This window comes from Equus asinus, chromosome 6 (genome assembly GCF_041296235.1).
Source record: "Equus asinus isolate D_3611 breed Donkey chromosome 6, EquAss-T2T_v2, whole genome shotgun sequence".
NCBI lineage: Eukaryota > Metazoa > Chordata > Mammalia > Perissodactyla > Equidae > Equus > Equus asinus.
The window spans coordinates 51011287-51023316 of NC_091795.1; the positions used below are offsets into that span (position 1 = coordinate 51011287).

Sequence of the window (12030 nt, forward strand, 5' to 3'; positions counted from 1 at the left end):
CCGCTCTGTGTCTTTTGATTGGAGAATTCAGTCCTTTTATTTTTGAGTGGTTATTGATGTATGAGAGCTTAATACTGCCATTTTATCCCTTGTCTTCCTGTTGTTCTATATTTCCATTGTTTCTTTTCCCTTGTATTTCTGATTGCCATTTCAGTTTGATGGTTTTCTGTGATGGTTTTCTCTTTATGATTTGTGCCTTTGCTCTCATTTTTTGTTTATTGATTACCATGCAGTTTGTATAAAAGATCTCATAGATGAGTTCCATCCCTTTTCCTCTTCCCTTTATGAATTATTGTTGTCAACAATTATTCTTTTTTGTGTTGTGTTTGTGACTAAATTGAAGTATTTTTAATTTGTTTGATGCTTCCCATTATCTTTTATATTATAATTGTGTTTACCAGCCTATTCTGTTATAAGGCAACAATTTTCTGACTCTGTCTATTTTTCTTCTTGCTCAAGGTTTTTTGATGGGAGGGGGCTCCTTTGAACCTTTCTTGTAAGGCAGGCTTAGTGGTGATGAACTTCGTCAGCTTTTTATCTGGGAAAGTTTTTATTTCTCTGTCTTATCTGAAGGGTAGTTTCACTGGCTGGAGTATTCTTGGCTGAAAGTCTTTGTCTTTCAGTATTTTGAACATATCATTCAGTTCTCTCCTAGCCTCTGAGATTTCTGTTGAGAAATCCTCTGAAAGCTTGATATAGGGGTTCCTTTGTTGGTTATTTTCTTCTGCTTTGCTGCCCTTAATATTTTTTCTTGCTCAGTGATTTTTGCCAGTTTTAATATTATATGCCTTTCAGAAGGTCATTTTGCATTGATGTAATTAGCAGTTTTATTAGCTTCATGTATTTGTAAGTCCAGTTTCTTTCCCAGGTTTGGGAACTTTTCAGCTGTTATTTCTTTGAACAAGCTTTCTACTCCTTTCTCCCTCTGGAATACCTATGATGTCTATGTTTCTTTTCCTAATTGAATCACATATTTCTCGAAGAGTTCCTTCATTTTTTAAAAATCTTCTGTTTCCTCTTCCACTTGAAGCATTTCTCTGTTTCTATCCTTTGATCCACTAATTCTCTCCTGTATAAGGTCAGCTGTATTTTTTATGGTTTCTAGGTTCTTTTTTATCACCTTAATTGTGTTCTTCAGCTCTGGAATTTGTTTTCTTTTTAGAACTTCAAGTTCTTTGGTGAAGTATTTCTTCTGCTCCTTAATTTTATTCCTACTTTCCTTGAACTGTCTTTCTGTTTTCTTGTGACTTGTTGAGTTTCTTTATGACAACTATTTTGAATTCTCTGTCATTTAGATTGTGAATTTCTGTGAGTTCAGGATTGGTTTCTGGAGACTTGTCATTTTACTTGTGCTCTGAAGTTTTACTATAGTTTTTCATGGTGTTTGAACTAATCCTTTGCTGGCACATTTGTGGTAGTATCAGATTGTGGATTCCACCTGCCACCACGGAGTGTTGGGGGCAGCCAGATCTGTGTTTTCTGATCCCACCCTGTCTGCTGCAAGTTGTACTGATAGGGCTGCTTGGCATTTGTGTGTTCTGACCACAGTTGCTTGGCAGGTCATGCACATACATGCAGGCAGGACCGCTGTGCTTGGCAGGAAGGGTACTTCCTTTTGTGCGTTGGCTGGCTCTGCACTGTTGGGCGATTCAGCTGAGGTGTTGCGCATGCTAGGTGGGGCTCCTTTGAGGGTGCTGAGCTGCTCCCATTCAGTGGTGATCATTCCCATGGGTAGGGCTACTGCGGCACAGTGAGTCCCAGGGACTGGGCTGTTACTATGAAAGTGTTGGCATGCAGGCTGGGCTGCCCCCGCCTCTTCTTAGAAGTCATACCACCTGCTGTATGGGGACCCACTACCTGGATAGCTGCTGCTGGGGAGGGAGAGGGGGTCCATTCACCTAGTTCCACTGCTTCCCAGGGATCCAGCCCACCCACTTTCAGATGTATAGCTGTGTGGATCTCTCAGGCATTCTATTGTGCTACGTAGGGAACCCTCTTCTGGTTAATGAATGTCTGTCTTGTTGTAATTTAGAGGGGGGAGACAAAGGGAAGAACTTAATCCACCATGATGCTGACATCATCTCCCTGCATTGTTTACTTAACGTATAATTAGTATGTTTCAATTAAATGGTCGTGTTAAAGTACATAGTGTAGTTGATAAGAAGTCACCTTGTCATAGATGACTTCCTCCAGTGTTGTTTTATTACTTTTATTTTGCCTTTTGTTTCAAAATTAGGTTGTGTATATTTACCTTGATAGGGAACACATAGAAGAGATTTCAGGGGCGAACCGTGTTGGCCGAGTGGTTAAGTTTGTGTGCTCCGCTTTGGTGGCCCAGGGTCTTGCCAGTTCGGATCCTGGGCATGGACATGGCACTGCTCATCAGGCCACCCTCAGGTGGCATCTCAGATGCCACAACTAGAAGGACCCACAACTAAAATAGAGAACTATGTACTGGGGGGATTTGGGGAGAAAAAGAAAAAAAAAGAGTTTATATGATTTACACCTGAAAAATATAAAACTCCATGTTTTTGAATAGAGAAACCTTCATTTTTTTATAGGTGTTTTATGTATTGAATGCAAGTAAGCTATGTCAGCTTTTTACTTTCAGAACCCTCCAGTTGGCAATTACTGGCTTAGTTATATTTGTTTCTGAATCTTAATTTAGCAGTTAGCAGCTTTTTGGTTATGAAAGACATTTATTTTATATGACATTGTAATATTTAGTAGTCATCATATCTTTGTAAATATTATACTTTCCCTTATATTGACATAATTTTGTCAGGGATAACAAAGGAGACTTTCTATCTCATGGTTTATTATTATGTAGACCTTTATTATAAGTGAATTTCTGTTGTGTACTTTAGTAAAAGGAACATGTTATGTAAAATACTTGATAACCATTTAATATAAGAAACATAATATACTTAATATAGTTTGATTTTCTCTCCTAATTGTAATTTATTATTTTATTTATGTTTGTCTACATTTTAATTTACTATTTTTTTTAATATTAATGATATGTACCTAAAGTTAATTGGAATCCTCTTTATACTTGGATTCCAGAAACTGTACTTTTTGTGGGCTTCTCTCTGATGGTCGGAAGATTAAGTTTGTGGTTTGTTTGGATAAGATAAATTTCTACTTAAGTAGCATTTTTTTCCCCATAGTTTTATTTACTGCCATTTGTGATATTTGGTAATTAATACTTTACCAACATACTAAAAAACATACCTTCTTAGCTCTTAAAACTAGATAAATTTTTTGGTATCATGTTTGTTATGTAATACGATTACTTTTCACTCTTGTCTCTACCTTTATTTTCTAGTTGAAACATTGTAGTCGATATATACATGATTTATTTCCTTCACTCATCAAGAATTTGGACCCAGTACCACTTAGACATCTTCTTAATCTGGTCTCAGCTCTTGAGCCAAGTGTTCATACTGAGCAGGTAATACATGCAAAGCATAATCATGGTTTTATTTTGTAATGTGAACATTTATTTGTGATTCAGCTAATTTAAATTGTAGTTTATTACTGTTGGCATTTTAGTTAGGCAAAAGGATATTAAATTTGTTACCGTTTTGCCTAAACCCTCTAATTTCAAACTCTCTCTCTTTTTTTTCTTAAGACATTGTACTTGGCATCGATGTTAATTAAAGCGTTATGGAATAATGCACTAGCAGCCAAGGCTCAGCTATCTAAACAGAGTTCTTTTGCATCGTTATTAAATACTAATCTTCCCATTGGAAATAAGAAAGGTTAGTAAAGTGTAAGATATTTTTTGGAGTAAGTTGTCCAGATTTTATAACTGAAGTTTGGAGTAAGTCATTTCTGCTAAGTAGTTTTAGGTCAATCTTAATTTCAAACTAAATTAGAGATGGGACTTATAGTGTTTGTGAAAGTATTAATAAATTGGAACTAGCTCATTTATTGAGTTTACCTTTCAAGTATAGAACAGTAATAAAGTTTCACTAGTTACTGGATTTTCTCTCATTAATGTTTTTCCCTTAAAAAAGAAAAAAAACCCAAACTATTTCATAAAAGCTGTGGAGCTTTTGGTTAGAAAACAAACAACATTTTAGAAATAATTTTGAGAACAGAACATAACAATACAGTTCTCTTTCTGTGTTTTCTACTTCCAAGGTTTCTGTCATTTCAGGTGTTTTTATGTCTGCTTCTGCATGTATAGCTTTGCACAGTTTTATCAACTTTACCCCTGATTTTTGTCTCTAGACATCTTATACTATTTTCTTAGGCCTTTCTGTGTAGGCACCCACAATTACTATTGCATGTGCTGGGGAGTTATGTTATTGCAGGTTTCTCTACCTGTTTTTTGTTGATTATCTAAGAAGAACAACTGATGTACTGTTCCGAAGAAGATCAGTCACTTAGAATATTTCCTTTCTGTTTTTTCCTTTTCCTTCAGAGGAAGAAGAGCTCAGAAGAGCAGCTCCATCACCTTGTAAGTTGTCTTAGAACTCATGGCAAGATGACTTGTAGTTTTATTTTGATGATCATCTAGAGTCAATTGATTTTATATTATTTGTATCAGAGTCATAAAGTTCAGTTTGAGCAGGAAATGTAACCCTTAACTGGTTATCCCCTTTACGTTTCTTGTTTAAACCATTAGTATCTTGGCTTTTAATTGAAATCATATGTATTCTCTTCAGAAATAATTGGCAAGTGTTAACATTTTCAGATTATATTTTTGGCTACTTATCATAAAGCTTTGGTAAATCAGTGAGTCAAAGGATTATGTCATTCTGATACATCCATGTTAATGCAAATTAGATGAAAACCAAAAAATCTGTTTTGTATAGGGTCACCTGCAGCTAGTCCTCAAAGCAGTGATAACAGTGATACCCATCAGAGTGGAGGCAGCGACATTGAAATGGATGAGCAACTTATTAATAGAACCAAACATGTGCAACAGCGACTTTCAGACACAGAGGTATGAAAACAGTCCCCCCCCCCCCCAAAACAGTTTTTGCATTTTTAGGTTTCTGCCATGTTTATCCTTTGAACTGGGAATATAATCCCAGTTCAGGCCTCTCTTCTATTTTAGGTAGTATTATTGAGGTTGTTTACTTTTCTTTCAGTTTTTTAATTCCCTTTTGTGTTGATCAAAGGAATATGTCATGGCTGTGGCAGGCTTTTAAAAAGTACAGTGTGTTAATTATTTTTTTTCTTACTAGTTTAAATAGTTATTTAAATCTATTTGTTTCTAAATACAGGAGTCCATGCAGGGAAGTTCTGACGAAACTGCCAACAGTGCTGAAGATGGAAGCAGTGGTCCTGGTAGCAGTAGTGGGCATAGTGATGGATCTAGCAATGAGGTGAATTCTAGCCATGCAAGCCAGTCAGCTGGGAGCCCTGGCAGTGAGGTACAGTCAGAAGACATTGCAGATATTGAAGCCCTTAAAGAAGAAGACGAAGATGACGATCATGGTCATAATCCTCCTAAAAGCAGTTGTGGTACAGATCTTCGGAACAGAAAGTTAGAAAGTCAAGCAGGCATTTGCTTAGGGGATTCCCAAGGCCCATCAGAAAGAAGTGGGACAAGCAATGGAACAGGAAAGGACCTGGTTTTTAACACTGAGTCATTGCCGTCAGTAGATAATCGAATACGGATGCTAGATGCCTGTTCACACTCTGAAGACCCAGAAAATGATATTTCAGGGGAAATGAATGCTGCTCATATAGCACAAGCATCTCAGGAATCTTGTATTACACGCACTGGGGACTTTCTTGGGGAGACTATTGGGAATGAATTATTTAATTGTCGGCAGTTTATTGGTCCACAGCATCATCACCACCACCATCACCACCATCACCATCATGATGGGTAAGTCTGCTTAAAAATAAACAGCATATGGGGCTGGCCTGGTGTGTAATGGTTAAGTTCACGAGTTCCGCTTCAGCAGCCCAGGGTTCGCAGGTTTGGATCTTGGGTGTAGACCTAGCACCACTCGTCAAGCCACACTGTGGTGGCATCCCACATAAAATACAGGAAGATTGGCACAGATGTTAGTAATAATCTCCCTCAAGCAAAGAGAGGAAGCATTGGCAAGAGATGTTAGCTCAGGGCCAATCTTCCTCACCAGAAAAGAATAAATAAATAAACAGCTTATATTTCCTTTAGGGGAGTAATTATAGCCTGTATTTATTTAATTCCAGTGTGTTGTAGATACATGTCCAGTAGGAATATAGTGTAAACTATAAATGCATACCACAAATATGTAGTTTTTAATTTTCTAGTGGGCACATTTAAAAAGCAAAATGAAACAGGTGAGATTAATTTTCATTACAAGTTTTATTTAAAGTGGTAATATCTCAAATATCATCTCCACATGTAATTGATATAAAAAGATATTTCTTTTTTGCATAGTAAGTGTTCAATATTCTGTGTGTATTTTACACTTACAGTACATTTCAATTTAAACTAGCCGCTTTTTACATGTGCAGTGGCCACATGTGGCTAGTGGCCTACATATTGGACAGCAGACATCTAGATCTTCACTTCCTTATAATAATTGCCTAAAAGCAGATATAAGATTGCTTGTAGAAAATTCCATTCAAGTGTGATCACAAAAAGGGAAATTTTATGCACATCCTAATTTTAGGGTATTAATAGGAATGAAGCCTCATCATAAAACTTTTTGATTATCTCTGAAGTATTCCTATGGTATTTAACAGTAAGTGATTCTGAAACTTAATAATGTTTTGATATTGAGCAAGGTACTTAATTTTTCTTTCCATTTTCTCATATATCAAATAAGAACAGTAGTACCTATCTCATGGGTTTATTCTGAGCATTTCATGGGCTAATATGATTGGCACATAGTAGTTCAGTAAGTGTTAGCTGCTGTTAATTATTACTGTCATTATAAGTAGTAATATTTGAGTTGATGGTGAGATATGAATATGTGGTTTATCAGGATGAGTTTTCTTAGAGTTGGCAACTTGCCAGTCCTTTCAGAATTTAATATGGTTGTTTGGGAGAACTGCATATCCATGCATTTTGCTACTTTATTTCCTTTTTTCATTTTACTCTTCTCACTAACCCATATGAATTTAAGGTAATGTTTCTCAGCTTTGGCAATACTGACATTGTGGGCCAGATAATTCTGTGTTTTGAATTTGCAACTATGTGAATGCTTCCCTGTGCATTGTAGGATGTTTAGCAGCATCCCTAGTCTGTATCCCTAGATGCCAGCAGCATCTCCCAAGTTGTGATAACCAAAAGTGTCTCTACACATTGCCGGATCTCCCCAAAAGAGGGGGCCAAAATCACCTCTGATTTAGAGCCACTGGTTTACGGTGTGACATTATAAGTGTGCACATTCCAAGTTCTCCATAGAGCAGCTCATATTGAATACAAAGCTATTAGTTCATAAAACTGAGGTGAAATGTATTCAGTTTGGCACATTGCAGATCTCCTTTAGTCTTCACATCCACACCAACCCCCTACCCTGTAAGACTTAATGATTTAATTTTTTATGTTAGCCCTTTCCATATTCTCTGTGTATGGTAGTACTTATGAGTATCTAAATTAATCCTGAACTTTTTTCTTTGTATTATTTTTTATTGTCTTTACATTCTTTTTTTCTTTTCTTTTCTTTTTTTTTCTTTTTGAGGAAGATTAGCCCTGAGCTAACTACTGCCAGTCCTCCTCTTTTTGCTGAGGAAGACTGGCCCTGAGCTAACATCCGTGCCCATCTTCCTCTACTTTATACGTGGGACGCCTACCACAGCATGGCGTGCCAAGCGGTGCCGTGTCCACACCCGGGATCCGAACTGGCAAACCCTGGGCCACTGAGAAGTGGAATGTGCACACTTAACCACTGCGCCACCGGGCCAGCCCCTGTCTTTACATTTTTAGAGCACCCAATATAGTACATTTTAGAAGTGAGTGCTTAACAAGTGTTTATTGAGTTAAAAGTTTCCCAATTAATTTTAACTGCATCTAGATTGCAGCCTTAAATTCAAGTGTTTTCGTAGTAGCTACCTCGTTTGATCATGAGGTTATATGAATAAATGTAAACAAATTTTAAGGTTTCACGTTGTGATTTGACTTTGTATGGTAATTATGTAACAGTAAGTTTACTGATCTTCCCTAAAATTATTCTCTTTTAATTATTTTAGTGAAGTGTGTTGATGGGCTGGAGAATATGTGGGTATATTATGTAGTTTTGACATTGTGGGCTTTTTAGTTTTTGTAAAGTTCTTGATATTTAATATTGTTAAAAAACAATTGTAGGAGCTGGCCCTGTGGCATAGTGGTTAAGTCTGGCATGCTCTGCTTTGGCAGCCTGGGTTCTTGGTTTTGGATTTCAGGTGCAGACCTACACAGCATCAACCATGCTGTGGCAGCAACCCACATACAAAATAGAGGAAGACTGCCACAGCTGTTAGCTCAGGGAGAATGTTCCTCGGCAAAAAAAAAAAAAAAAAACCCCAAAAATGTAGCTTTGTTCTTCAGCGTATTGTAACTTGTGCCAGATGTTTTTGAGAGAGATTTTTGTGATTCACAAAGTGTGTTTAAATGTGTAATTACTAACTTTCTGCTCTTCTCTGTGTTACAGGCACATGGTCGATGATATGCTAAGTGCAGATGATGTCAGTTGCAGTAGCTCCCAGGTCAGTGCAAAATCAGAAAAAAACATGGCTGATTTTGATGGTGAAGAATCTGGTTGTGAAGAGGAGCTAGTTCAGATTAATTCACATGCAGAGCTAACATCTCATCTCCAACAACATCTTCCCAATTTAGCATCTATTTACCATGAACATCTTAGTCAAGGTAAGGTTCTGTAGTAAGTAAAAGATCTTACTTTCTTTAAAACAGGAATAATCTATGTTACATTATTAAAAGGAATCTACAGTTATGACACTTAAATGTTTTTGCCAAATAACTTTCATATGGTAGTTTTCTTTCTAAGGGGATGAAATTATGAATACTCCATCATAAAGATAAAGACTGTAGTTCCATCAAGAAATATTTAGTTAGGAAAGGAAATATATAATAATAATACATATAAAAGTTATAGCTTTGTATTTTAGAGAAATCTTAGGACCTAAAAGTAGGAGATTACACAGGATACATATTGTATGATTCCATTTATATAAAATGGCTAGGATAGCCAAATTTGTAGAGATAGAAAGTCGATTAGTGGTTGTCTGTGGCTAGGGAGGATTGAGGAGACATACGTGACTGCTAAATGGCAGTTGGAGTGATGAAAACATTAAAAATATGGTGGTTCTAATCACTCTAAATCAATCTAAAAGAAGTAATAGGACATGACCACACTTGGGAGAATGCAGTTCAGAGGAGGTTAAAGAGTTGTAGAAGAAAAAGGAAGAATTGGAGGAAAATTAAGAGGAGAAAACAATTTAAAGTTGGCAATTTAAAGGTTTATATTCAAATTCTTGCTTGGTTAGGTGCCATCAGCACCTTCTAGCCTAGGAAATGGGTTTTTGGATGCCAGTGCATTACAAACTAAGTAAATCTGATGGATTAGATTTATGTTAAAAGGCCATGGTCAGACTTGGAGACACGACTTGTGGACCTTGGCAACAACTTAGTGATTTCAAACCTTTGTTGTACATAATCTAGATAAAGTTACCTTGACTTTTTTATTGTTGTGTTATTTCAGTTGCTTGGAAGTGAATAGGTTAAGATTGAGATCAGTTGAATTTGATACCGTATTTATTAAATTTTCACCATTCTTCTGTTCTTATCCCACTTTGCTTTTATTCAGTATTGTATGTATTTTTTTACTATATAAAGTTAGAAATTGAGCAAAATTATTAAATGTGTTAATGCTCTCCAAATCTACCTTTTATTGCTATGTATTTAATGCTATAAAGAACTCTTTCAACACCGTAAGACAGACAATCCAATTTAAAAATGAGCAGAAGATTTTTTAATGCATAAAAAGATATAGAAATGGTCAATAAATATATGAAAAGATGCTCAGTACCTCTAGTCATCTGGGAAATGAAAATAAAACCATGGTGCGATACTGTACACCTACTAGAATGGGTAAAATTAAGGACTAGTGATATCAAATGACTCTATGAATGTAGAGCAACTAGAACTCTCATACCTTGCTGTCGAGGAGTATAAAATAGTACAGCCCTTTTGGAGAAGTGTTTTATCAGTTTCTTATAAAATTAAACGTGTACCAACCATATGACCCAGCAATTCCTGTTCTAGGTTTACGTAAGAGAACTGAAAACGTGTCCACAAAAAGATTTGTACATGAATGTTCATACCTGCTTCATTCTTAAGAACCTCAACTGGAAATTAACTGGTAGATAAACAAATTGTGGTGTATTCACATAGTGGAATACTACTCATCAACAAAAAGGAAAGAACTGATACATGTAACACCACAGATGAATATAAAAAAAATCATTCTAAGCAAATGAACCTAGAAAGAATATACATACTTATATCATTTATATGAATGTCTAGAATATTAAAAAATAATTTATAATGGTTTAAATCCACTCAAGGATTACCAAAGGTTTGGTGGTGGGGATTGATTATAAAGGATCACAAGGGAACTTTTTGGTGTGATATAAATGTTCTGTGTCTTGATTATGTATTATGTTATATTTTAATAAGATTAACTTTAAAGAGTAAATACAGAAACATCCCATCTCCCCCTGCAAAAACCCCCAAAATGCAAGCCACAGACGGGGAGAAGTATTTGCAAATCATGTCTAATAAAGGGCTTGTATCCAGAATATATAAAAACTTTCACAACTCAGTAGTAAGACAACTTAATTTAAAAGTGGGAAATGATTTATATCACCAAGCAAGGTACACCAATGGCTAATAAGCACATGAAAAGGTGCTCAGCATTATTAGTCATTAGGGAAACGCAAATTAAAAATCACTGTGAGATTCTACTGCATACCTATTAGAATGGCTAAAATGAAAAAGAGTAACCATACTGATGTGTTGTGGAGGATGTGGAGGAATAGGAATTGATACTCTGATATACTGCTGGTGGGGATTTAAGATGGGACAGCTACTTTGGAAAATAGTGTGGCAGTTTCTTCAAATGTTAAACATGCATTTACCTTATGACCCAACAATTCACTAAGTATTTACTCAAGAGAAAGGAAAGCATATATCCATATAAAGACTTGTCAGAGAAGTTTTTATGGCAGCATTATTCATATTAGCCCCAAACTGGAAACTATCCAAATGTCTATTAACTGGTGAATGTATAAACAAAATGGAGTATTTCCACATAATGGAATATTATTCTGTAATGAAAAGGAACACTACTGTTATGTGCTTCAACATGAATGAACCTCAAAAACTATTTTGCTAAGTAAACAAACTCAGACGTAAGACTATACATATTGTGTGATTCCAGTTACATGAAATTTCTAGAAAAGGTAATTTATGGGGATGGAAAAACAGACTAGGACTGGGGAATGTGTCAGGGGATAATTGTAATTAGGTATGAGGGAATGTTTTAGGTTGGTAAAATTTTTCTACAACTGTATCGTGATGGTTGCACAATTCTCACTTTAATGAAATCAATGTATGTGTACAATTCAATAGGAAAATTTCATGGTAATGCTGTTAAAAAAGACAAGCATTTTTCCGTAATTTGACGGAACTAGTGGGAATTTATTTAGCCTGGCACTCAGAAAGTCTGAATTATTATAATAGAACCTTTGAACTTAATTGAATGTTTTGGGTAAATCATCTAATAAAAAAAAATTTTAATGTAGGGATATAAAACACTATGCAGAAGGTCATTTAGAGGAATGTTCCTTGGCTGTAGGGTTATTTCAAATAAATTGTCTTCTTTATGCTTAATTTGGATTTCAGGTATTTATATACAGTTCTTTTGACAAGTGAAAAATATTAAATGATCATGCTTATTACAATAGTGATGAGACTATGAAAAGAAAACTCTTTATTTCACTTTAGTCTTGTCAAACTGTAAACAATACTATTCTTTGCTGTTTATAAAGCAACTATTGTGTTAATCTTTT

The 12030-nt window shown here is 35.6% G+C and overlaps 1 protein-coding gene across 5 annotated transcripts in view; it reads left to right on the forward strand.

Moving 5' to 3' along the window:
- Positions 1–12030, forward strand: part of USP34 (ubiquitin specific peptidase 34) — a 251988-nt gene that overhangs the window by 99922 nt on the left and 140036 nt on the right. For all 5 annotated transcript variants that reach the window (XR_011504013.1, XM_044772515.2, XM_070512047.1 and 2 more), the window contains exons 11-16: positions 3329–3454; positions 3635–3764; positions 4433–4468; positions 4827–4957; positions 5241–5851; positions 8592–8806. Coding sequence is in view for 4 of the 5 variants with exons in the window: in XM_044772515.2 (XP_044628450.1) it covers positions 3329–3454; positions 3635–3764; positions 4433–4468; positions 4827–4957; positions 5241–5851; positions 8592–8806 (1249 nt within the window). In the remaining variant the exon portion in view is untranslated. The remainder of the gene's footprint in view (positions 1–3328; positions 3455–3634; positions 3765–4432; positions 4469–4826; positions 4958–5240; positions 5852–8591; positions 8807–12030) is intronic.